General features: G+C 42.8%; 1 protein-coding gene across 11 annotated transcripts in view; it reads right to left on the bottom strand.

Annotated features, from left to right (window-relative positions):
- Positions 1–11,055: 11,055 nt before the first annotated feature.
- Positions 11,056–24,384, bottom strand: part of SENP6 (SUMO specific peptidase 6) — a 158,872-nt gene continuing 145,543 nt past the window's right edge. For all 11 annotated transcript variants that reach the window (XM_073336489.1, XM_078852111.1, XM_078852118.1 and 8 more), the window contains 4 exons: positions 18,078–18,166; positions 14,691–14,759; positions 14,445–14,595; positions 11,056–11,856 (listed from right to left, as the gene is read on the bottom strand). In XM_073336489.1, the coding sequence (XP_073192590.1) occupies positions 11,647–11,856; positions 14,445–14,595; positions 14,691–14,759; positions 18,078–18,166 (519 nt within the window). In that variant the 3' untranslated portion in view covers positions 11,056–11,646. The remainder of the gene's footprint in view (positions 11,857–14,444; positions 14,596–14,690; positions 14,760–18,077; positions 18,167–24,384) is intronic.

Genomic DNA, 24,384 nt, shown 5'->3' with positions numbered 1-24,384 from the left:
AGTAGGACTTTAATAGTGGGGAAGGAAGGTTGAAATGTGATGGGTGGTGCGGGGACCCCCCCGGAGCTCCAGGTGCCACAAGCGGTGAGGGGATCCCCCAGCAGCCCAGCCCCCTCGGGCAGTGGAGGACCCTGGAGCTCCCACTCGCTGCAGGTGTCAGGGAACCCCCTGGAGCTCCCTGCTGTCACAAGCGGCAGGGTCCCCCCAGAGCTGCTCAGCCATTGTGCGGGGGGGGACCCCAGAGCTCTCATTCACTGAAGGGGTGGGGGACTGGGAGCCTCAGCAGCAATTGGTGCTCAACCCGCCTCCCTGTTTTGTCAGGGATATTTTTAGTGAAAGTCTGGGACAGGTCATGGTCTTCCGTGAATTTTTGTTTATTGCCCGTGACCTGTCCATGACTTTTATTAAAAATATCTGTGACAAAATCTTAGCCTTTCTCATAACCCATTTTGATAATTTTTGATAGGATATTGCCTGACCTTTAATCCTATTACCAAAGGCCATGAACAGGCTCAGTGTGTTCCTGAATAGTTTTGTCCCAGTAAGGTAATATGACAATGTCCTTTCTAGATCATGTGTATGAAGTTCAGCATCCTCTAGTGTTCAGACATTCTTGGGGAAGAAAACTGGGAGAGATGAATCAATTGGTTCACATAGAGTTGTGAAAAAAACTTAGGCAGGAATTTGGGATGAGACCTGAGAGTGATCCTTATAAAACAATGTATACGGGGGGGCCTGCCATGAGGGCCTGAATTTCTCCTGCCCTTTAAACTGATGTAATGGCTTCTCAAAAAGCAGTCTTCATTCATAGGTGCTATAGGGATTAGGGTTCCACCCTGTGAATGCTATAGTCCCGGGGGAGAAAATACTATGTGGTCCTTAACAGGAGGGTAATGTGAAGATATTGCTGCTAGATGGGCCCATATGGAACTAATAGAAAATCCAGATTGTTTCAGGACTAGTAAATAATCCAGTATTGCTGAAGTGGGTGTTGTCATGGGAGACAGCTGGTGCTGAATTGCCCAGATATTCTACTTAGCTTTATAAGTCAAGACTTTTCTGCTTTGGAGTAGAATGTTCTGAACTTCAGCTGAACACCATTTTCTCTGGATGTCAATCAGCCACCATCATCCAGTCGGTCAGATGTAACAATGCTGGGTCCAGGTGTTGGATCTAACCATTGTTCTGCAAGACTATGTTAGTCACAGGAGGCAAACTTATTAGGGGTTGTATTGAGCGGTTCATGAAATATGAATGCCAGAGCAGCCTGTCTTATGCCATGGCTGTCATGATCATTGATCCAGCATCTTATCTCAGTTTCCACAGATCCTGGGTAGTCCCTGATGCTTGAGGCCATGTCATCCCAGGAGTCTGAGGCATGCTGTCACTGATGTCTTTGAGATAACTTAAAGTTGGTTGATGAGGTTCACTATAGTCTGGAACGTTTCTTGTGAAAGACAAGCTCTCGCTGAGCTGGAATCTAATCTTAGGAACTCTATGCTTTGAGTCAGAATCATTGTGGATTTTTCTCTGTTGACTTCAAGGCCCACTGTGGTGAAGAGTTTTAAGGTCACTTGAAACGAGTTGGTCATCTGCTTCTTTGGATGAGGCAGTCATTGTGATATGGCTAGACCTGGACCCCCTCTTTTCTTAGATGAGCTGCCATGTCTACCAAGCACTTGGTGAAAACCCTTAGTGCTGTAGAAAGACAAAGGGACCTGTATTAGTAATGAGATGTTCCTACTAGGAATCAGAAGTATTTCCTCTGAGCTGGATGAAGGTATATGTGAAAATAGGCATCTTGAAGGTCAAGACCTGTGAACCAATCTTAAGGGTCTAATGAGGGAATTAGAGATCCCAAAGTCACCAGCCTGAAAGTGAAACAATGGATGAATTTGTTGAGACATTGAAGGCTCATGATGGGCTGCCAACTCCCTTTGTGCTTTGGAATGAGAAAATAATGGGAATAAAACCCTGCCACAGAACTCTCTGGGCACCTCCCTCCACTGTTCCATATGATTAGGGGCTGTAGTGAGCAGTTCATGAGATATGAATAGCAGAAAAACCTGGTTTCTCCATAGAAGGGAAATAGGGGATAAGAATAGCCTGGAATTGAATAGAATATCCCTCGTAGACAATTTCCAGGATTCACTGGTCCAAGGTGATCCAAGTCCAGGCTTCCCAAAAGTAAGAGGTAAGTTGCCAAATCAGGGAGGCTGAAAGGAAAGGGATCCTCAAGAGCCAAGCTCTCAACACTGGCATAAAATTTGCCGCCTGGTGGAAGACACTGACTGCAGCAATGGAGGATGAGGAAAAGGAGCAACATTGGTGGAACCTCTGCTTCTTTTTGTGGCTCTGAAGTCCTCTGAAGGTTGTAGTAGAATTGAGCAGAGAGACACTGCCTGAAGGTGCTCTGAGAACTTGCTTTCTTCCTTCTTGGAGTTGGGACATACAGGCCTAGGAATTTAGGGTAGTCCTGGTGTCCTTTAATGAATGGAGAGCCTTAACTGTCATTGAATTAAAAAATTGTCTTAAAAGGGAGGGTCCTCAATCATGATGTGGTCCTCTCTAGAGATCCCTGATACCTGGAGCCAGGATGACCTTTTCATCGTCACAGATGGGGCGATGGTGCATGCATCTAGTGCTGCTTGTAAGGAAGTGTGAGCTGTCAGCTTCTCTGTGTTCATTATAGATTTTTAACTCATCTCCGTGTTCAGGAGGAAGCTTGTCTGTAAGTTTAAACAGTTTGTCCCAATGTAAATAACTGTACTTTGTGAGATGGGCTTGGTGATTAGCTACTTGTATTTGGAGGCTGGCTGACAAATAGACTTTACATACACATAGGTCTAGCTTCTGAGGGTCTTTTTCCCTAGGTGTTGATTTGGGAGGCACCTGCTATTTGGGCTTCTCCTGAACAGCTGAAACAAAAATCCTGGCACTGGGTGAAAATAAAAGTACTTGAACCCCTTGAAAGACAGACCAACCCCAAAGTCTAATTAAAAAACAAAACAAAACACCATGGCAATTTTTAGACCAATCTCATGATTTTTGGATGATAGGGTTGGTACTATTGTGAGAGTCTCTTCCAAAGCCCCCGCCCCCAGATTCCCAATGTGATTCCCACAGAGAGGAAGGAGGGTGAGTAGCAATCGAGATGCTCAAATGGCCCATCATTCAAGTGGGGGAGGATCTCTCTGTCTGTGGTATTGAGGTCTCAGTGACTAAAGGTCTAGCCAATACCACCGCACATGATCTAAAGTGTTAACCTGGGGAGCGTGAGTGCACATGTGCACATGGGGGAAGGAAGGGCTGTGTTTCCTAGCTTATAAACTAACTATCTGACTTTTTTTGGTGCCAACTGGCAAAATGACTAACACAGATAGTAACAAGTTAAAATATTAATATGTAACACTCATGCTAGAACAGTGCATGGAGAAGCAGATGGACATTGCAGGGGTTCCATCTCATTGCCACGGGTACAGGTATAGTTGGGCCTCTGGTGGAAGGGTGCTAGGATGTCAACAACACAGGTCTGGCCCCAATGTATCCAAAGAGCTGAATCCATGTGGCCAACCACTCAAAGAAGAACCTCCCTTTTGTTGATGAGGTTGTTAGGGCCAGTGCTGCCCAGAGTGTGTAGCAGTTGGACAGAAAAGCGGAGTGTGTCTGGGGTCTATGTTTATTCAGCCCTTCAGCTCAGTGGCTCCTGCCAGTAATATCTGAGTGTGAGTTAAATCTGCCCTCACCCAGACAAATTAATCCCATTTGCAGGGTGATTTCCCCTACTGGTACAGGGGGCTTGTTTTGCTGGTACAGGCAGAGGCAACTTGCACTCTTCTGAACTAGGCTTTCTAAATCTGACCGGTAATCTGAAGATCTTTTTATCCTTTGTCTGGTCCCAGGCACTTCTCCTGACAGGGACCATGTGCAATAGACTGAACAATAATTAAACTTTTTAGTTGCTAGATTAATTCAGCATGCAAAGCACATATCTAAAATGGTTTCTGACCACGTCTAGGATGACAAAATACTATAGCACTGAGTTACTCAATTAGCTCAAATGGCAGAGGTCAGTGTGCTTGATTGAATGAACCTGCTGATGAAACTTGTGGGGGGTCATTGTGATGCAACATGATGAAAGTTCTGTTTTCTGAGTTTGCTTTTTTTAAAAAAAAAAAAAGTAGTAAATTATGTATTTTTTAAAACCTACATAAAAAGAATGTTATAGTTGCAAGGACAAGCATTCAGAAGTCAGGAAATGCCAGAATTAAGATCACCCGAGTCACCCTAACTTATCCTCCTAGTACCTAGGCAGGACCGGCTCTCGCCACCAGCAAAGCAAGCACATGCTTAGGGCAGCACAATTCCAGGGGCGGCGTTCCAGCCAGCCTTTTTTTTTTTTGGCTTGGGCAGTTGCGCTCTTGGAGCGACAAATTTTTTGCGGGGGGGGGGGGGGGGGGGAAACCTAGAGCCGGCCCTGTACCTATGCACTATAAGAAAGTCTTTAATTACATGATTGCATACTATTCTTTCCCCAGGCCCCTGCCTCATTCAGTTCACAGGCTGGACCTACTTTGCGAATGAATCATGGTTATATAGTTAAGAAAACTGTTGTCTGCCTCATTTGTTGCAAAAGGTGGATACTTACTGCTGAAGTCAGTGGATGCTGCATTGTAAAATGGTACGTTTTCTAAAAATCAAGCCATAAGCATCTGAAATTGGGCACCCAAAATTAGTGTAGACTTTTGACAATCTCCATACTTCTTCTCCCTATCAGTAAAATGAGGACAGCAGCCCTCAGGTCACAGGGGTGTTGTGAAGATAAATTTATTCAATGTTTGTGACACATGCATAAGCTACAGTGATGGGCACCACAGAAAAAGCCTATGAGGAAATTAATAGTTCTGTAGTTATTTGAACTGTATTCAGTAAACAAGGCCTGGGGCCACATGCTGAACAATGGGGTTTAAAATGAAACATTGAAGAGCTGCTCATTCAATGAGCATTTTGTCTATCTTGTGCAAAGACAATCTTAAATCAAGCTTTTTCTAATTTATGACTTCCTGACTTTGCAACCTGAACATCTTTTTAATGTGGTTTTTTTGGATGCAGTAGCATAGGCTGGAAGTTTCTTAAGGTCATTCAGAGGGGATGAAGCTTTTGTATATCTTCTCACAGCCTTTTATTGCCCCTGCTAACTCAGAGAGATTATAGTACAGTGTAAGTAAATGTTTTCTTTTAAGTCAGAAGCATGTTCATCTGTTTATTTACTTTCCTGCATACCACAGGACTACATTTAGATTCATTTCCCACCAGAAGTGCAATTAAATGATGTAATGAGCCGAGAGTGTTCCTATTGCATTGGCCTACCTTGTTTACTTGTATTATCGGACATAGGTGCGATCTGGCATATTGCTGTATAACATTTACATGGAAGTTCCAGGAATGAAGCAACATGGAATGAAAATTAGCAAATGTAAAATAATTGTGCTGCTCTTTTTTAACTTACTATTTGCATTTAGCGGCAAAGAGTCCTGTGGCACCTTATAGACTAACAGACATATTGGAGCATGAGCTTTCGTGGGTGAATACCCACTTCGTCAGATGCATGTAGTGGAAATTTCCAGAGGCAGGTATAAATATGCAAGCAAGAATCAGGCTAGGGCTAACAAGGTTAGTTCAATCAGGGAGGATGAGGCCCTCTTCTAGCAGTTGAGGTATGAACACCAAGGCACACACAATAGCAGATTTAAAGATAGCCATTCTGCAGCAAAAAAACTTCAGGACCAGACTTCAAAGAGAAACTGCTGAGCTTCAGTTCATTTGCAAATTTGACACCATCAGCTCAGGATTAAACAAAGACTGTGAATGGCTAGCCAGCTACAAAAGCAGTTTCTCCTCCCTTGGTGTTCACACCTCAACTGCTAGAAGAGGGCCTTACCCTCCCTGACTGAACTAACCTCATTATCCCTAGCTTGATTCTTGCTTGCATATTTATACCTGCCTCTGGGAATTTCCACTACATGCATCCGACGAAGCGGGTATTCACCCACGAAAGCTCATGCTCCAATCCGTCTGTTAGTCTATAAGGTGCCACAGGACTCTTTGCCGCTTTTACAGATCCAGACTAACATGGCTACCCCCTCTGATACTATTTGCATTTAATATCCAACTTATAGTGGCAATTTTAAACTCCCAATCAAATCATAATCATATTCTTAGTGCTCTCATTAGGTTGTGCTTCTTCTCTATCATGTGAACTGCCCAATCTTGAAATTTAGCTAGGCTACCATAGTTTATGTCTACACAAAAAGAGAGTGGGAGCATACGATCATTTTATTTTATGAGCTCTAAATTAGGGATATTGATTTTCAGTCTGACAAATTTATTCAAATATTTGTTATATTCAAGGCATAGTAGGATGTTTTGCAAAAGACCTATACACTGTAAATATTAAACTCAGCCGAATTAGTATAGTTGTAAAAAATGCTTAAGATTGCCCTGTGTATAAATATATACATTACACTAGGTTAAACCACAGATGAAATGCATCTTGTTTTAATCCCATAGGAAAAGATAAGCTTAAAAAAATTCTAACAGTGGATTTTCCTCAATGTTGCATCGCTTTAGGATATGTGGTACCAGATCTTCAGCTGACATAAAGCATTGAGGCACCATAAACTTAAATTACACCAGTGGAGGATCTGGTCCACCACGTAGGTTAGAGTTTATAAACGCAAGTACTGAAATAAGAATGTGTTATATGAAAAAGACAGACACTTCCATGAGATGTGCTGCAGCTCTGCAATGGACAAATATAGTATATTGATCGGACACACAGCAAATTTAGAACATTTCAATAAAAAAGTAGGTCATTTACCAGTAAAAGTGCATCTGGCCAATTTTTAAATACTAAATAAATATGAATACGAATAGTTTCTTCTCATCCCATGTTCAACTATTCAAGTAAACATGTAAATACTATTTTCTGTTTTCAGGAAGTCACTTCCCCAAAGGATTCAAAGAAACAACTAAACTCAAAACAGCAAAATAAGAACTTGGAGCAGGGAGGGGAGAGGAAGAGATGCTCAAAAACAGACCAGTCTCCTTTTCTTGCATCTCTAAATATTTCAGTGGTTTATTAAGTTATTTTACTAGACTTTATTCTTTCTGCTTTTTTATTCATATAAACATTTATGAAAGGAAAATACATTCTCATCCTTTAAAGATATAAGAATGAAAGTATCTTTGTTAAGCACCTCAAAACTAATGAGTTTATAATTACGCATATGCAGAAACAGGATTATCTCCTTTCTGACAACACATTGTTTATTACCAGTGATTACGGATATGATTTTGTCATGGTAAAATTAGGCATAATTCACAGACCAGTGCTGGTAAAAATGTACACACAGTCAGGGTTTATGGTCACAGCAAGAAAGAATGTGTAACAATTTAACAAAAAAGTATTACAAGGTAGGCGTTGACACTGACCCGCCGGCTGGGTGACCCACTGAGGTGAGTCGGGGTGGAGGTAGCGCACCTTCCCAAAGTCCTGTTGCCCAGGGCTGGAGCGCGAACTTGAGGACATCTCTTAAAATCATGGAATCCGTGACCTCTGTGACAGAATCGTAGTCTTAGCAATGAGGCTCATGTAATAAAGAAAACAGCTTGACAGCTAGAACTCAGGGTGTGGGTCTGGCAGCTAGTACATAGACCAACTGGCTGTGAGTCAGAGACCCAGACCAAACTCCACAGTCATTCTCCAGAGTACAACTGCAGTAAGTTGGGTCCTAAAAGCCAGAACACATCTTTTGTCACATCAGCAAGCAGGCACAATGGTGTTAAGAGAGATGGGGATTTGGCTTGAAAGAATCCTGGTGAAAGATGCCCAGGTCGTCGTCATCTTAACCACATGGGTTATGGTCTGATATAGCCACCATTACTTACTCTGTCACTATTTCCAGACAGAGATGGGAAAGTGTATGTGAACTCCAGGGATCTCCTGCACTCAGCAACCTCTCCTAGTGCATCCAAGCACACTGTGCAGGCAGAGATGTTTATAGGCCTTCCTAGAATTCTGCATATCAAAGCAACTCCAAAGCCATTTTAAAAAAGATGGCAAGTTTCATGTCTAAAAGAAGCAAGGTCCCTGTACCAGGACATCAAGAGTTAAAGGTGCTCAGCACCTCCCAAGCTTGGGTCCTTAAACAGCAAATGGGGTGTGTAGGACTGTAAAGTATAAGCACCTTTATATGAAAATTTCATTATATAATGCTTAGTGTTTTAACATATTAATCAAAGACAATAGAGAACTAAGCTTATTATAGAATATGAACACAGATGCTAAAAATGAGAACAGTGTGCGCTCAATATGATGTATTTGTAACCTCAGGAAGTTGAGGTTGTTCAATAGAAAAAAGTCTATTTATTTTTTGAAAACAGTGAAAGAGGGGAAAAAAGCTTCATGACCTCAAAATGCAAGGGCATATTGTTCTTCCTTCATGGTGTAACGTACAGCGTATAATTAAAAACCATGCAGCAGTGCCTTTTCCTCTTTGTTTATGGGGAAGGATTTTTTTAAAAAAATTAAATCGTTTCTTCACTGAATCCTTTGAAGTTAGTTTCCAAATCAAAAGAATAGGGTGGTCATTTTCCCCAGTGGTAGATTAACAAAATATTCTTCTTCCAGCTTTCGGTGCTTTTAAAAGATGTGTGAGAGCACGTGCTTGTGCACACGCATGCACTTTAGTGTAGCTACTTAAGCAAGAAAACTAAGACTGTCATAAGGGACTACTTAAATGTCATCTCTACTTCTGACGTTAGCCACCAAATGTTTACCATAGAGGCATGAATTTTTTATGTGAAGTAATCTAAAACTCTTATAAGAATTTTTAACTGTTATTCTATCCAACATGAAAGACAATACAACAGTTGCATCTAATTAGTCAGGTACCTGATAGCTTTCACTGAATAACTGTGTCATGCTACTTTTGAAAAGTATTTGTAATACTAAATCTTATCACCATGTTTTAAAGGAATATGCATCTAAAATGTTATTTCTCTCTCTCACAGACACACACACAAACACACACACTTAAAGTAGATATTTAAATATTTGTTTTTTGCACTAACTTTTGTAAAAGAAAACTGGTGCCAAATGATCAGTAGTGAATTCCCTCAAAATATCAAAACGTACTTCTCTAAAACAAGCATCATACATACATAAATTTGTATAATCTGATTCATGAAATGTTTTAAGTAAGTCAAATTCTTAATTCTGTATTTTTCTATTATCACATTTTATTAAAAAAATAAACATCTCTATATTCAACATACGTATTAGTTTGCTGCATGACTGAAGGTCTCAAGACTTTTAACATTAAATGATAAATCAAGCATTTTTATTCCTCGCATCCCAAGTGGGAAAAATAAGCTCTAGGCCATTCCTAGGAAGAGAATGGAAATAGTTCTAAAGTATCAGAAACCCTGAAAGCTGTACCACAATTATTATAAACGGAACAGTGCTATATTGATCACATTACGATATATTATATATAATTAAGAATCTTTCAATAGGGAAAAATTGGGAGGAAGACTGGATTGCGAAGAAATAAAATGTTTTCTATTTGCAAGTATATCTGTATCTCAATATTTTTCACCTGTATCTTTGATTTTACTTGCATTTGTATAAGCAACTATTCTAGATTGTTAGTTGCACTCTAGTTATTGACTTCCCATCCCTCCCGTCTTCTTTCTGACCCTGTTTTTATCATAGACTTTCCCAGACAATGGCAAGAATGCAGGACATGACTAGAGTTGTGTGTATTATATATTTAATACTATGCACAAGAGAGGTTAAACCACACTTGTATGCAAAAGGAAATCTGCATCCACAGTTCCCTAACATATGTTGGTAGCATTAACACTTTCCCAGGCCCCCCTGAAGGCTCCCTGTGTGGTCCAGGATTCATGCGTGGAGAGAAGAGGTGGGAGGAAATGTACAGAATCACCCCCAAATCCCATGGTCAATCTGTGCAAAAGGTAACATCCCAAGGTTATGCAATCATGGTACCTTGGTGAAGCCACCCTTCAAATAGGGTTTTTCGGAGACAGCTATCTGTCTGTGCAGGATTTCCCTGGCAGGACAAGTTATTTGGCAATGCTGTTAGGGTCTAGCATGTGAAAAGCTGATGTAGAAGTACAAGTTTGCATGTGGATGGTCCAGTGTCTCTAGCTGATCTCAGTGGATCCATAGGGCTTAGAAGCTGAATTCCCTGGTTCTTTGACAATAGGAGAAGGAGGCAGCAGAGCACACTCCAAATCAAAGAATGTGGAGAAAACACTGCAGGGTGAGGTGGGGGCACCTTTGTTTTCCCCACCTCTCCCGCAGATTTTTTTTTAAATGGGAGGGGGCAATTTCCCCCTTCCTATATATAAAATTAAGTAATGTTAAGGAAAGACTGAATTATTCAAGACCCTTGCAACAACAGTTCTTATTCTCTCATCTGCATAACAAAACCTTTTTAATATTTAAAGGGCTGTGCAAGGTAGTGGCTTCGTTCTGTACTACAAGAAATGCTGGTTTTATAAGGCTGTGTTTTTATATAGTTTAAAATCAGATTACACTGTGAAAATATCCAAATAAACAAATTATTTCCAACATCTTAGTTTGATGCTACCTAGAATCAAGAACAAACAAATAAGCAAGCAATGAACACTGATATTTTGGTTTTTTTGGTGTGGACATTACAAAAAATAGTAATCATACATTTGTAAATGTTCATTACTTAGATAAAGCACATATGAATGTGACATTCAGAATTGTAACATAGAAAATGTAATGTGGGCAATCTGCTATCCAAGTACACTTACCAAAATACAATTTTATAGTGAGGGAAGTTTCAAAATACAACTGTACAACAACTGGGATCCACAAAATATGATATAATAATATCACTCAAGATCACTTTATTTGAAACTGTTATAATACTGCTTGAGAAGTAATCTCTGGTCAAAGAGCAACTGTGTTTTTTCTTCTTTTTTTAAAACAGAAATGCAGATCTTCTCATGACCCCAAATCTGAAGCATTCCTATTTAACTATTACATTGCTTACATTTGGATACTGTACGTGAGCATGTGAATTACCCTCTCTGGCGCCACAGTGCATTTTGACACATACTCGTTTGTAGATCAAGCAGAATAATCTTGTAAGGGCAAATGTAAAGGTCAAAATATGAATTAATTATCTTGGTACCAGATCATCCCCTATGTGTTACATGACAATTTTACTGAAAAAGAAAAAGTTATCCATTTCATCCTATAAATATTTTCTTTATTTGCTTTATGTTTAGAAGTAGCTATTTAAGTTCTATTAACAGAAATACATAACAAAAGCTTCCTAACAAGTCAAAAAAAATTAATTACAAATGCTGAAAAAGTTGGCCTCATTAACATATGTACAAACTTGTTTACTTAATACATATATTTTTGGGAATGTATTCCTTTTATGACACACATTTATACAGGCATTAACATTCCCAAATAACTTTTGAGCAGAGAATACTCCAATTCTTTAGTCTGGGCAGACAAAGATAAAATATATTTCAGTTTTTGACTGCAGAGCTAACATGCAACAGACGTATTTAGTCTGAGCTACTGTTGATAAATTGTTCTGTTCCTTCTGGCAAAGATCCTTCTGGTGAACGTAGGTCCTTCTGTCCCTTCTTTTCTTTGTTCTGCTGTTCCTGCAATTTTAGGATTATATTTCGTATTTCTTCTCGTTTAGTTTTCATTCTGGGGCGTGGAAACCAGTCTGTTAAATTCATTGGTAGCTCAAAATTGAGAATGGGATTCTGGAAAGAGTTCAGTTGAGTATTATAACATAATCTTTATAGCACAGTGATATTAAACACAAGACAATGCAATTGAGAATCTGAAATTGTCACCAAAACGTTCTCTCTCTCTGTAGTGAGTAACAAAGGAATCATCATCTTGGGGAACTAGTCATATTTGACTACCATTAAATGTTTTCCCACATGATCTGTAAGATGATTGATACTGGTTACTAAATGCTTACATTTTACAGAAATTTTAGAAAGTAGAAATGACAAAACTATTTATAAATCTAAAACAGTGCCTTCCATCCAAAAAGATCTCAAACCACTTTACAGATAATTTGATATAGGAATCACTCCACCCACCAATAAAAAGATACATTCCTTCCTCCTTCCCCTCCCAGCATCAGAGAATTGACTTCTATTTTTGTTTTATACTCCCCTCTAAATTCAAATAAATCATGAAGTAACCTGACATACACTACTGTTAATTCAGTCACACTGCTTTGGTTAAACACAAAAGTTGCACAAATAGTCTATTTAGAGTGCAAAATCTTTTGGACACACAGACCTTGCTTTCACGTTAGTATTGTAAAAACAATACTAATAATTTAGAACAAAAAGAAAACCACCTGACCGTTTTTACGGAAAATTTTGGTAGCCTGAATGTAATAACCCAAATTAGGATTTGATCATGACATTTGGGAATACCCCTACTCATATACGTGTCTTTAATGACCACAATTAGTCAGGGTCTTCAATTTTACATTTCATCTGAAAGGCAGTGCTTTAAATAGCACAGCATTCCTTACCACCGGGCTGGGCACTGCTTTAAACAGATCAGAGAAAAGGATATTTCCCTATTTAATCACCAGCATCACTCTTTTCTCATTGGAGATGTATCATCCACACATTTTACTGTGCTGGCTGATTATGTTTTAAGAGATCTGACCAAATTACAACAATTACTATAAAACACTTATACACTACTTCAGGTTTCCATGGCACATTCTAGAAGTCACAAATATATAAATCTTGAAATCCCTTTCACCAACAGAAGTTGGTCCAATAAAAGATATTACCTCACCCACCTTGTGTATCTAATATCGTGGGACTGACATAGCTACAGCTACACTGCATCTGATAACTGAAGCATTTTACCTTTAGTTAGAAGATTAACGTATGGTCAGATGTAATTACTTTTTATCATGATAAGAGAGGGACATCTCATATGTTTCCCAATTATAGTATCTGTCGGTCAAAGCAGTTTTACTTTCAAAACATGAGTAGAGATGTTTTTAAATATGAATAGAGATATATTTGAAATAAATCCATGTCTAAGGAAAAAAGTACATGAATTAACATTCTGTAGCTGCTTCCCGTCCTCTACTTCTTTTTCTTCACTTGTTTTAGTAACAGTTGTGGCCCCTGCTTTACCTTAAACACCTCTTCTTTTTTAAAAATAATTTCTGCAATTTGCCTGGTAGCTGAAACAATTATTGGGATTTCTCTGTAATTTTCAAATATATTAGTAACCAAAACTGACTGGATTATTTATCAACTCAAAAATATTCGATGACTATGCATCAAGATTAAGAGCCAAATTCTCCCGCATCTGTTATTTCCTGCCGTATAATGTGGCTCACAGGGGATATGCCAGAGGCAAGGAGCATCCCTGACTGACAATTTCTTTAATCGTGTTGCCAGACCAGATAGGGAGAAAGAGTCAGTCTATAGTAACTTAGGAACTATTCTGCAGGTGAGTGGGCTAAAACTTATTACAGAACTTGGTTGCCTCCTAACTCCTTCACCATATGAAGAATTGGAACCTCTAGGACCTCGTGACTGCAGATTCATGCAAAGAGGGAATGTACCATGAAGGCAGTTCTTGTCTGCCATGTTCCCCAGTTTAGTTCACAGGGAAGTGTGCATGAGGCTCTAATTTGAAGGTAAAAGTAATAAAATATATAAGAAACTTAAAAGAGAAGCCTATCAATTAAAGTCAAATTCTGGTCCTATGGAAATCATGGGAGTTGTACAGTTTTATTTCAGTGTAACACGGATTTGGTTCTTATCTGGTAACAATTCAGTAATTTAACTGCATATCCAGGTAGCTGAGCTTCTTGAATTCTAGTGTAGTGAGAAATCCAATGAGAGAAGTTTACAGTTACTGAGTATATTCAGAACCCTATTTCCTGTATTATTGGAAGAAAAAAAATCTCAAGAATTAGATTAGCTGCCAAAATGTTAATAGAAGAGTCTTCTGTGTTTAAAGCAGAACTGATTACAAGGCTCACTTAAACCTACATTGCTGAATGCATAATTTAAAAAATATGTAGAGTGTGCAGCAACAGAAAACATTTTTCTTAATGTTTTCCTCCGAAACATCCATATCTTCTAAACTGTATGTTGTGACACTTCTTCTGTGTGATCATTAAATGTGAGAACTATTGTCTTTTCCAGAATGGATTTGTTTCACCTTGCAAACTTATTTTACAACACCTATAAATCCTGTTGCACTGGAATCTTCCCATTCTTTAAACTAGGTTTTATTTGACAAATGCAGGATACAAAATAAATACCATGACAGAAGCAAGTAAACTTACCTCAAAAAAGCTCTCCACATATTGCAGTACGTACACTCCACAATCACTAAAGTTGTTCTGTTGTGGCACTTTTGGATTGGAGCCTTTCATGACATCTTTAGAGAAACTTCTTTTACTACCTTTCCTCACTTCCCATTCCACTTCCAAATATCTGTGACAAAAGGTGTACAGAAATCAAAACTTGTTTTTTTTCTTATGGAATGTTAAAACTTTTGAAAAAAAAGAAATTATATGTTTATAACTTACTCCCTTAGTATTTTCACAACATTTGACCGGGAAGGGCCTCTCAGGGAGTCCATAAGCAGAATGCAGGGTCTATGAATGAGAAAAAGTTTTTTTTTTACTCCTGCAAGTACTGAGTATTTTACAACAATTAGAAAAGCACAAAAAGTTATATTACTTTGAAGTCAGTATAAGTGCAAAAGAAGTTATCTCTAGATTTAACATTTCACTAAGTCCAGAAAGCTTCAGTGGCTATTTAAAAGTGTCAATTTTAAAGAATCACATTGTGTCTGAAAATTATTTACTCATTAGATAGGTCTACACTGCAAAGAGAAACCTGTGGCGATGGGTCTCCGAGCTTGGGTCAACTGACACAGGCTCGCAGGTCTTGAGCTGTGGGGCTAGAAATAGCAGTGTAGATGTTACTCTCAGGCTGGAGCCCAGGCTCCGAGACTCTTCCCCCTTGCTAGGTTTCATAGCCAACCCAACCCAAGCAGGAATATCTACACTGCTATTTCTAGCCTGAGTAAATTGATCCAGGCTCTGAGACTCAGTGCCATGGGTTTTTCTTTGCAGTGTAGACATACCCATTGTTACACGTAAAACATAGATACTCTCACTGAAAGATTAGAGAAAACTTACTCTATTCTTCCAGTGTGTAACTCTGGGCATTTGACAAAACTGTGTGTATGGTGAGTACCACTGATCTTCTTGTACAGCCATTTAAGTGCTGTGCCAGATCTTAAGCATGTACTTAACTTTAATTATGTGACTAATCCCATTGAAATTAATGGCACTACTTGCATCCTGGAAATGAAGCATGTGCTTAAGCACTTAGCTGGATTAGGCCTTAATCTAATATATCTGTTAGACATTTGGTGGTGGCAGCAATAAAGTCCAAGGGAAAAAGGAAAATAGTTTGTACCCTGGGGAAGTTTTAACCTAAGCTGGAAAAATAAGCTTAGGAGGTTTTCATGCAGGTCCCCACGTCTGTACCCTAGAGTTCAGAGTGGGGAAGGAACCTTGACAGAGGACATTTAAAATAAAATGCAGTTGTAAATTCCCGAGATTCCATCTCTTATACTATTGAATTTTTTTTTAAAATTGGACTAGATTTCAAGTTGACAATGTCCCTTTACGAAAACAGCAAACAAAACAATAACGAAGAAAATGTAGAGTATACGTTGCAGATAACTGCAACAGAAATACAGTTAATGATTTAATATACACATTTATATATAGTCAGTATCAAAATGACAATGTCCTCTTTTTTTTTATAAGTAATATAATCAAATATTTCAGAAACTCGTTTACTGCTTTAAGTTGTAGGTCAGTAAAATAGCATAACAAATGTCTGTACTTAAAAAAAAACACATTTCCCATATTTGGGGAAAAAAACAAACTACCTCTTCAACTCACTCAGTTAACTTAATACAGAAAAAGTTTTGCATGAGCATTTCGTTTCAAGGACTTTCCAACCGCTGGCAGTAAAAGTTGAAGCAAAAGAAAAAGTAATTAAAAAAAAAACAGACAAAATACCTTTTGAAAAAGTTACATTGTGCTAATATGTTTTACTGGTTCATATACTTATCACTGCTAACAGTGGAGACAACTTGTCCTTGTATGCATGTCCCCAAAGGAACAGCCTACTCCCAATAACAGAAAACAAAATGCACTGTTCAGATACTGCAAAAATTGTTTTGTACTATCTTATACTTTTATAGATGATGCTACTGCAAGTAACTACTTTTCAAAGTAGACTGGAAATATTTAACCATGTTTATAGTAAAAATAAATATGTTTGCCTAGTAATTGTACAAATTTTTGAATTGCACAGCCTTTAAACTTTGAAACAAAGTAAATTACTTACACAAGCAATGGGTTTTTTAATATTAAAATGTTGTTTCAGGAAAGAGGTGCATTTTAAATTAATGAAGAAATGAAACCCCAAAAATGATTTTTGTTGGTATTAAACTAAGATTTTGACACAACACTTTGAGGATCTTGTTAGTAAGAGGGACCTTATGGTTATGTGTGAAGATACTAAAGAGTTTATGGCTTTTATTTCCATTTCTACAGACAGACTAGAATTCAGAGTGCTAAAGGTAATCCATGGCACATTAAGCCTTTTTATTTTGGGTGGGAGCAGTGCTAAAGGGGGCGATCACCATCTGCATGGGGCATTTAATTTCAAACCGTAACTTGAAGCCATTGCACCTCCAGCTGTGATATTCTTAGATCTCACAAGTTAGGTTTATTTCTGCTGTTATAAATACGGCATAAAATATAATGAATTATGGATGATACACATGCATTAAGCCATTATGAATTTGTTACTGTAAGCTTTATATTATAATATACTTGCATTTTTTTCCTTCTTGTAGTATATAATATAACGCAAAGGAAAAACAGGATTAAAAGGTAAAGAAAGAATAGAAGGGAATCCGTGAAGGCATCAGTGCTAACTGAAAAGTATTTATGACTTTAGAAGTCTACATTTTTATCACTTAACATTTGAACTACTAAAGCTAGTGATAGGCAATAAATTTGCTTTTACATAGCTTTCTGGTTCTTGGAATCCAGTTCTCATGTTTGCAACAGAAAGAACTGTTTTAACTAAAAGCAATTACAGAAGTAACAGATTTTCTGTTACGACTGTTCTGGACAAAGCAAAGGAAATATGCCTAACAGGTAAGTCAGGAAAGAGGTGCAAGAAAGAGGACAACTGTGATATTGTGATATTTTTGGCAAGAAATTGAGACTGTATACATATTTTAGTTTTATATTATTTAATATCTGCCCCATTCTCCCCTGCTAATTTGAGATGCCCACAGCTAAGGCCTTAATTCAACATCTATTTAGGCACATGTTGAATTGTAAGCAATTTCCTATGTATTTTGCTAAATAGGGATGGCACTTAAGTACATGCTTAAGTAGTTTGCTGAATTGGAACCTAAATACTAAATCACTAAGAACAGCAGTTTTATTAGAATAAAAATATCTTCAGATGCTTGTAAAAGCAAGTCTTTCTAGCTTAGCAAACCAAAGGGGAATATCTATTTATTTTCAAAAAGAAAAAGAGTACTTGTGGCACCTTAGAGAATAACAAATTTATTTGAGCATGCTCAAATAAATTTGTTAGTCTCTAAGGTGTCACAAGTACTCCTTTTCTTTTTGCAGCTACAGATTAACCCGGATGCTACTCTGAAACCTATTTATTTTCAGAGCATAGGGAGTTCCACACAAAATCCTAGAACTAGATTATACTGCAAAATATAGAAACCTCAAAAAATAGGAACAGTATGTTAGCAGCATCTTATGAAGGTTGAGTGACACCCTCTTAGTGCTGTCATTCTGTTTTACATTTTATTATTTTGAAGTTCGTTCTAATCAATGTATCTTTATACTTACTGTATGCAGATATTAGGCTTCAGATGCCACTGTCCCAACTCTGAATTACAGTTATCATCTACAAGGCCTCCATCATCGCTGCTGTCTTCCTACAAAAACAAAATATTTGTGGGAGTTTATAGGCTGACTGCTTTTTAAATGGAATGCAAATAAAAATTACACTTATTTACAGTATTTACTTAAGACAAGGAACTCAAGTTTAGCACAGTTTGCTCCCACAAATTAACAGTAAATTTTGCACCATCAAACTTTCAGCTAACATTACTTCTTGTCAGTTTCCTATTGAGGAGACTCAGCAAACCTACCAGGATTGGGAACTGATACTCAACACAACAAGCTAAAATACTCAGGTTGGGATATTTCAAGTAGCCTAAGCTGAATTTCCATGGAAGTGACATTCATACTGTTTATATATGCAAAGATAAAAAGACTACCAGAAAAAGATAGTTACCTTTTCCGTAACTGGTGTTCTTTGAGATGTGTTGCTCATGTCTATTCCACAGTAGGTGTGAGTGCTCGCCATGTGCACCGGTGCTGGAAGTTTTTCCCTAGCAGTACCCATAGTAGGAGCATCGCTGAGCCCCCTGGAGTGGCGCCTCCATGGCGTGGTATAAGGGGAGCTGCACGCTCCCCCCACCCTTGGTTCCTTCTTGCCGGACAACTCCAACAGAGGGGAAGGAGGGCGGGATATGGAATAGACATGAGCAACACATCTCGAAGAACACCAGTTACGGAAAAAGGTAACTGTCTTTTCTTCTTTGAGTAATTGCTCACGTGTATTCCACAGTAGGTGATTCCAAGCTATATCTGTTGGAGGTGGGTAGGAGTTCAACATTCCCAGGACGGAGTACAGCCCTATCGAACCCAGCGTCATCCCTGGTTTGGGATACAATCGCATAGTGCGAGGTGAACGTGTGAACAGAGGACCAGGCAGCGGCCTTACGGATGTCCTGAATTGGGATGCGGGCCACGAAGGCAGCTGACAAGGCCTGTGCCCGCGTCAAGTGTGCCTTCACGATCGGTGGCGGAGGAACTCCTGCCAGATCATAACAGGTGCAGATGCACGAGATGATCCAGCGAGAGAGGCGCTGGGTGGAGATCGACCGCCCCTTCATGCGCTCAGCCGAAGCAACGAACAGTTGTGAAGAATTCCTGAACGGCTTAGTCCGTTCCAGGTAGAAAGCCAGCGCCCTACGCACACTGAGCGTGTAGAGGTGGTGTTCCTCATTGGACGCGTGAGGCTTGGGGCAGAGGACAGGCAGGAAGATGATCTGACCCATGTGAAAGGCGGAGACCACCTTAGAGAGGAACGCAGGGTGTGGACCAAGCTGGACCTTATCCTTGTGAAAAACCGTGTACGGGGGTCCAGAGGTCAGACCCCTGAGCTCCGATACCCACCTGGCCGACGTGATGGCAACCAGGAAGGCCACATTCCATGAAAGATGAGACCAGGAGCACTTGGCCAGAGGTTCGAAGGGGGGTCCCGTGAGATGGGACAACACCAAGTTCAAATCCCACTGTGGGACAGGGGGCCTAGAATATAGGAAAAGACGGTCCAATCCCTTGAGGAACCGTCAGGTCAAAGTATGGGAGAACACCGTACGACATTGCACCAGCGGATGGAAGGCCGATATGGCTGCCAGGTGCACCCTGACTGAGGAGGGGGCCCGGGCCTGGGTCCCAAGGTGGAGGAGGTAATCCAGGATAAAAGATTAATTGGGGTGGCTGTTGGGGAAACACCCCACTCAACAGCCCACCTGGAGAACCTGGACCACTTTGCCAAGTAGGCTCGGCTTGTGGATGGCTGCCGACTTTCCACAAGGACGCGTTGGACCCCTTCTGAACACACCCGCTCCTCCCCGCCTAGCCATTGAGCAGCCACGGTGTGAGGTGGAGAGCCTCTAAATTGGGGTGGAGGAGATGGCCTCAGTTCTGGGAGAGCAAGTCCCGGCGGAGAGGCAACAGCCGCGGTGGGGCCACAACTAGGCTCACGAGGGTCCCGTACCAATGCTGCTGGGGCCAAGCTGGGGCGATTAAAGCTGTGCCTTGTCTAACTTCACCTTTTCTAGGACCTTGCTGATGAGCGGTAAGTGGGGGAAGGTCTGGTGAGTCACCTCTGAGTGGAGAGACCACTCGTGAGGGGAGGAGAAATCCCTGCTCAAATGATCGGCCCACGTGTTGCGGGCTCCCGGCAGGTGGAAGGCCCTCAGGGAGATGATGTGGGCTATACAGAAGTCCCACAGCCTGAAGGCTTCTTGGCAGAGGGCCAAGGACCAGGTCCCGCCTTGCCTGTTGATGTAAAATATTGAGGCCATGTTGTCCATGAAGACCCTGATTATCTTGCCCTTTAAGTGTGAGCGGAAAGCCACACACGCCAGGAGTACCGCCCTGAGCTCCCTGACGTTTATGTGGAGGGACAACTTCGTGGTCGACCACAGCCCTTGGGTCTGAACTGTCCCCATATGGGCCGCCCAACCCAGGTCTGACGCAACCTAGGTCCGGTGATGGGGCCAAGTCCTGGAAGGGGACCCCTTGGAGCATGTTGCTCAGGGAGGACCACCACTGTAGGGAGGCAATCACCAGGTCGGGCATGGTGAGGACTTTGTCCATACTGTCCTGGGCCTGGAAGAACTGTTAGGCCAACCAAAGTTGGAAGGGCCTCATCCGGAGTCTGGCGTGGCGTACTATGTACGTGCATGCCGACATGTGACCCAGGAGCTGTAGGCACGCCCTGGTCGTTGTCATGGGGAATTTCAAGATTGAGGCGATTAGCCCTTTTAGGGTCTCGAACCTGCCCAGCGGGAGGGAGGCCATGGCCGTCAAGGCATCAGGAGCGCCCCGATGAACTCTATGTGCTGGACTGGAACTAATGTTGACTTGGCCTTGTTTACCAACAGACCCAGGTTGGCACAAGTGGACAGAAGGAGCACCAAGTGGTCCTGCATCTGCAACCAGGAGCTGCCCTTGACCAGCCAGTCCAGGTAGGGGAAGATCTGGACCTCCCAGCACCTGAGGTAGGCCGCCACCACCAACATACACTTCGTGAACACCCTGGGGGCAGTGGATAGGCCAAATGGGAGGACCGTGAACTGACGGTGTTCTGCCCCACTAGGAACCGGAGGAAGCGCCTGTGCCCCTCGAATATATGAATATGGAAATACGTGTCCTGCAGGTCCAGGGCCGCATATCAATCCCCAGGGTCTAGGAAGGGTATGATAGAGGCCAGGGAGATCATGTGGAACTTGAGCTTGACCGTGAACTGGTTCAGGTCCCGCAGATCTAGGATAGGCCTGAGACCCCCTTTCGCCTTGGGGATAAGGAAATAATGGGAGTAAGCCCCCTTGTCCTTGAACTCCCCAGGCATCATTTCCACAGCTCCCAGACTGAGGAGCTGGCCCACCTCCTGCTCCAACAGGTCCACATGTGATGGGTCCCCAAGACCAGTGAGGGATGAGGACGGTTGGGCAGGGGCGAGACAAACTGTAGCATGTAGCCCCGAGAGATGGTGTTGAGGACCCATTGGTCCAAGGTTAGTCGCAACCATTCCAAGAGAAAAAGCACACAAGTGATTGCGGAAGGGAAGCTTTATTGACGGGGGAGTCCCCTCGGGAGTTGCCCAGCTACCCCCGGCACCCCATCAAAAACGTCTTTTTCCCCAACTGCTTGCCCTTAGAGGACCCAGGTTGTGGGGCAGGACACGACTGCTGTTGAGGGCGCTCCTTCCGGTCCTTAGACCTGTTACAGGCGGGCTCATATCTAGACTGAGAAGCCTGGGTAGGGGCCTGCTATGGCTTGAACTTGGCTTTGGCCAGCGGTACATAAAGGCCGTGGGTTTGCAAGATCGTGCTGGAATCCTTCATGCCATGCAGCCTGGCATCCGTTTGTTCTGCGGGACGGTTGTTATGCATCCGTTTGTTATGCAGGATCTCCCGTTCTCATCAAACGGGAGATCCTGCATAATTGACTAGGACTCCGTGGATAGCCCGGACAGCAGGAGCCATGATGCCCTCCGCATGAATATTGCCAAGGCCATGGATCGAGCAGCCATGTCCACCACACCCAATGCCGCCTGTAGGGCGGCTTTGGCGGCAGCCGCACCCTCCTCCAGCAGCGCCTTGAACTCTTTCTTGTCTCACTCCGGGAGGGAGACCTCGAATTTTGGCAGTGAGCCCCACAACTTAAATTCGTATCTGCTCAGGACAGCTTGGTGGTTAGCCACCTGCAGCTGGAAGCTGGAAGATGAATACAACTTCCTACCGAAAGAGTCCAGTCTCCTTGAATATTTATTTTTGGGCGTGGGAGCTGGTTGGCCCTGTATCTCTCCGTGGTTGACAGATTCGACCACCAGGGAGTTGGGTGCCGGGGCGGGGAATAAAGGTATTCATGCCCTTGGGTGGGTACAAAATATTTGTGCTCTGCCTTCTTTGAAATGGGGGCCAGGGAAGCCAGCGTTTGCCACATGGTGTTCGAAATGTTTGCTACCCCCTCATGGAGGGGCAAAGCCACCCCGCCCGGCACCGGGGAGGACAGGACATTAAAAAGGGAGTCTGAGGGCCCCTCCATCTCCTCTGCTTGGAGGTTAAGGCTCAATGCTACCCTTCTCAGGAGCTCCTGGTGTGCTCTGAAGTCCTCCTGCGGGGCAGAGGGGATGCAACTGTGTCATCCGGAGCGGGAGACAAGGCTGGCACAGAGCTCTGAGTGTCTGCCGGCACCGGAGGGTCCACCCCTTAGTCGGACTCCGGGTGCGGCGCCGAGGATGTATGTCCCACTCATTTAGCTCCTGGGGGCCAAGACAGCGAGGCTGACGGCACCTCTGAAGCTCCGGTTACTGAGCGAGCCCCCACCTGGGGCTGCGTCAGAGGCCACGGTGCCCACTGGTACCACTGCCCTTGCCATGGGGCCCCGTGCCACTGCCCCTGCTGCGGCACCGGCTGGTTGGCTTGACTAGGCTGACCAAAGGAGGAGCGGCTGCGAGCAGAGGTTGGGCTGATAAGTGACCTGGCACTATTGTGGGAGGAACGGCGGTGCCTGGAGTGACAGCGTCCACAGGACCGCGACCCCAATGCAGAGGAGAAGTACTGCTCATAGCTGCTGCTCCACGATCTGCTCCGACACACGGACCTTCAACAGTGCAGTGCCAGCAATCTACGCCTCAAGCTGCAGGGGCAGTGTCTTGGCATGGAGCAAGAGCAGGAGTCTGACCGGAAGCGGCAACAGCGCCCATGTCATGACCGATTGCAGTAGCCCCAACGACTCGGTGACCGTCTGCAATGCCTTTCTTGGTCATGTCGGTAATTGCTTCGCAGTATGGAACGGTGCTGGGAGCCCTGTTCAGACGGCACCCAATCAGACAGTCTAGCAGGTGTCGACGGGATACAGTCCTCGTGCATTGCTGAACGATCGCTGGGCGGAGAGCGGGGTCGGTCTCCTGTCTGAGACCTGCGCCGAGCTGGGGGCGATTGTGGGGAGCCCAGCGACAGTTTGCCTCTGGAGTGGGAGCCTGACACCGGCAGCACCCCTGGTACCGGCATGGTCATGACATCTGCAAGGCCTCCGGCGTCGAAGGCATCTGGACATCCGAAGAGGCCTGACCCGACGTGGCCAGGCTACTCCTCTCAACATGAGTTAGAGGCCTAGGGGCTGGAGAGGAATGAGGGCTGCCTGACATGGGTCTAGCCTCTGCCCCTACTTTCTCTCGATGCCGCTGCGACGTTGGGCCTTTCCTCGACTTCTTGTGTCCCATAGATGGGGAGTGGTACCAGCTAGTGGAAGGCACTGAAGGGTCGCCACATATCGAAGTCGCGGTGCCAGGAGCCAAATCGGTGTGGTGCGCCAGGGTCCGCGCTGACTCCATGAGAATGGACCGGAGTCTAATGTCTCTTTCCCTTTTTTGTTCGGGGTTTAAAAGATCTACAAATCTTACAGCGGTCGCTGATGTGAGTCTCACCCAAACAGCATAGGCAATCCGCGTGCGGGTCACTTCTTGGCATAGAACGCCTGCAAGTGTCGCACAACTTGAAGCCTGGGGCATGTCCCGGCCAGGGTACTCTAGCTAACTGAACTGACTGAAAGAACTGACTAACAACAGTACTAGCACTAAGCGAACTGAAAAGTTCTGGGGACGAGCTACAGCTAAGTTGGAGCAGTGTAGTTCCAATGCACCTTCACTGGTGCAAGAAGGAACTGAGGGTGGAGGGAGCACGCAGCTCCCCTTATACCGCACCATGGAGGCACCACTCCAGGGGGCGCAGCGGTGCTCCCCCTATGGGTACTGCTAGGGGAAAAACTTCTGGCACCGGTGCATGTG

The sequence above is a fragment of the Lepidochelys kempii genome, chromosome 3, assembly GCF_965140285.1.
Source record: "Lepidochelys kempii isolate rLepKem1 chromosome 3, rLepKem1.hap1, whole genome shotgun sequence".
Classification (NCBI taxonomy): domain Eukaryota; kingdom Metazoa; phylum Chordata; order Testudines; family Cheloniidae; genus Lepidochelys; species Lepidochelys kempii.
This window is presented reverse-complemented; position numbering and strand designations above follow the sequence as displayed.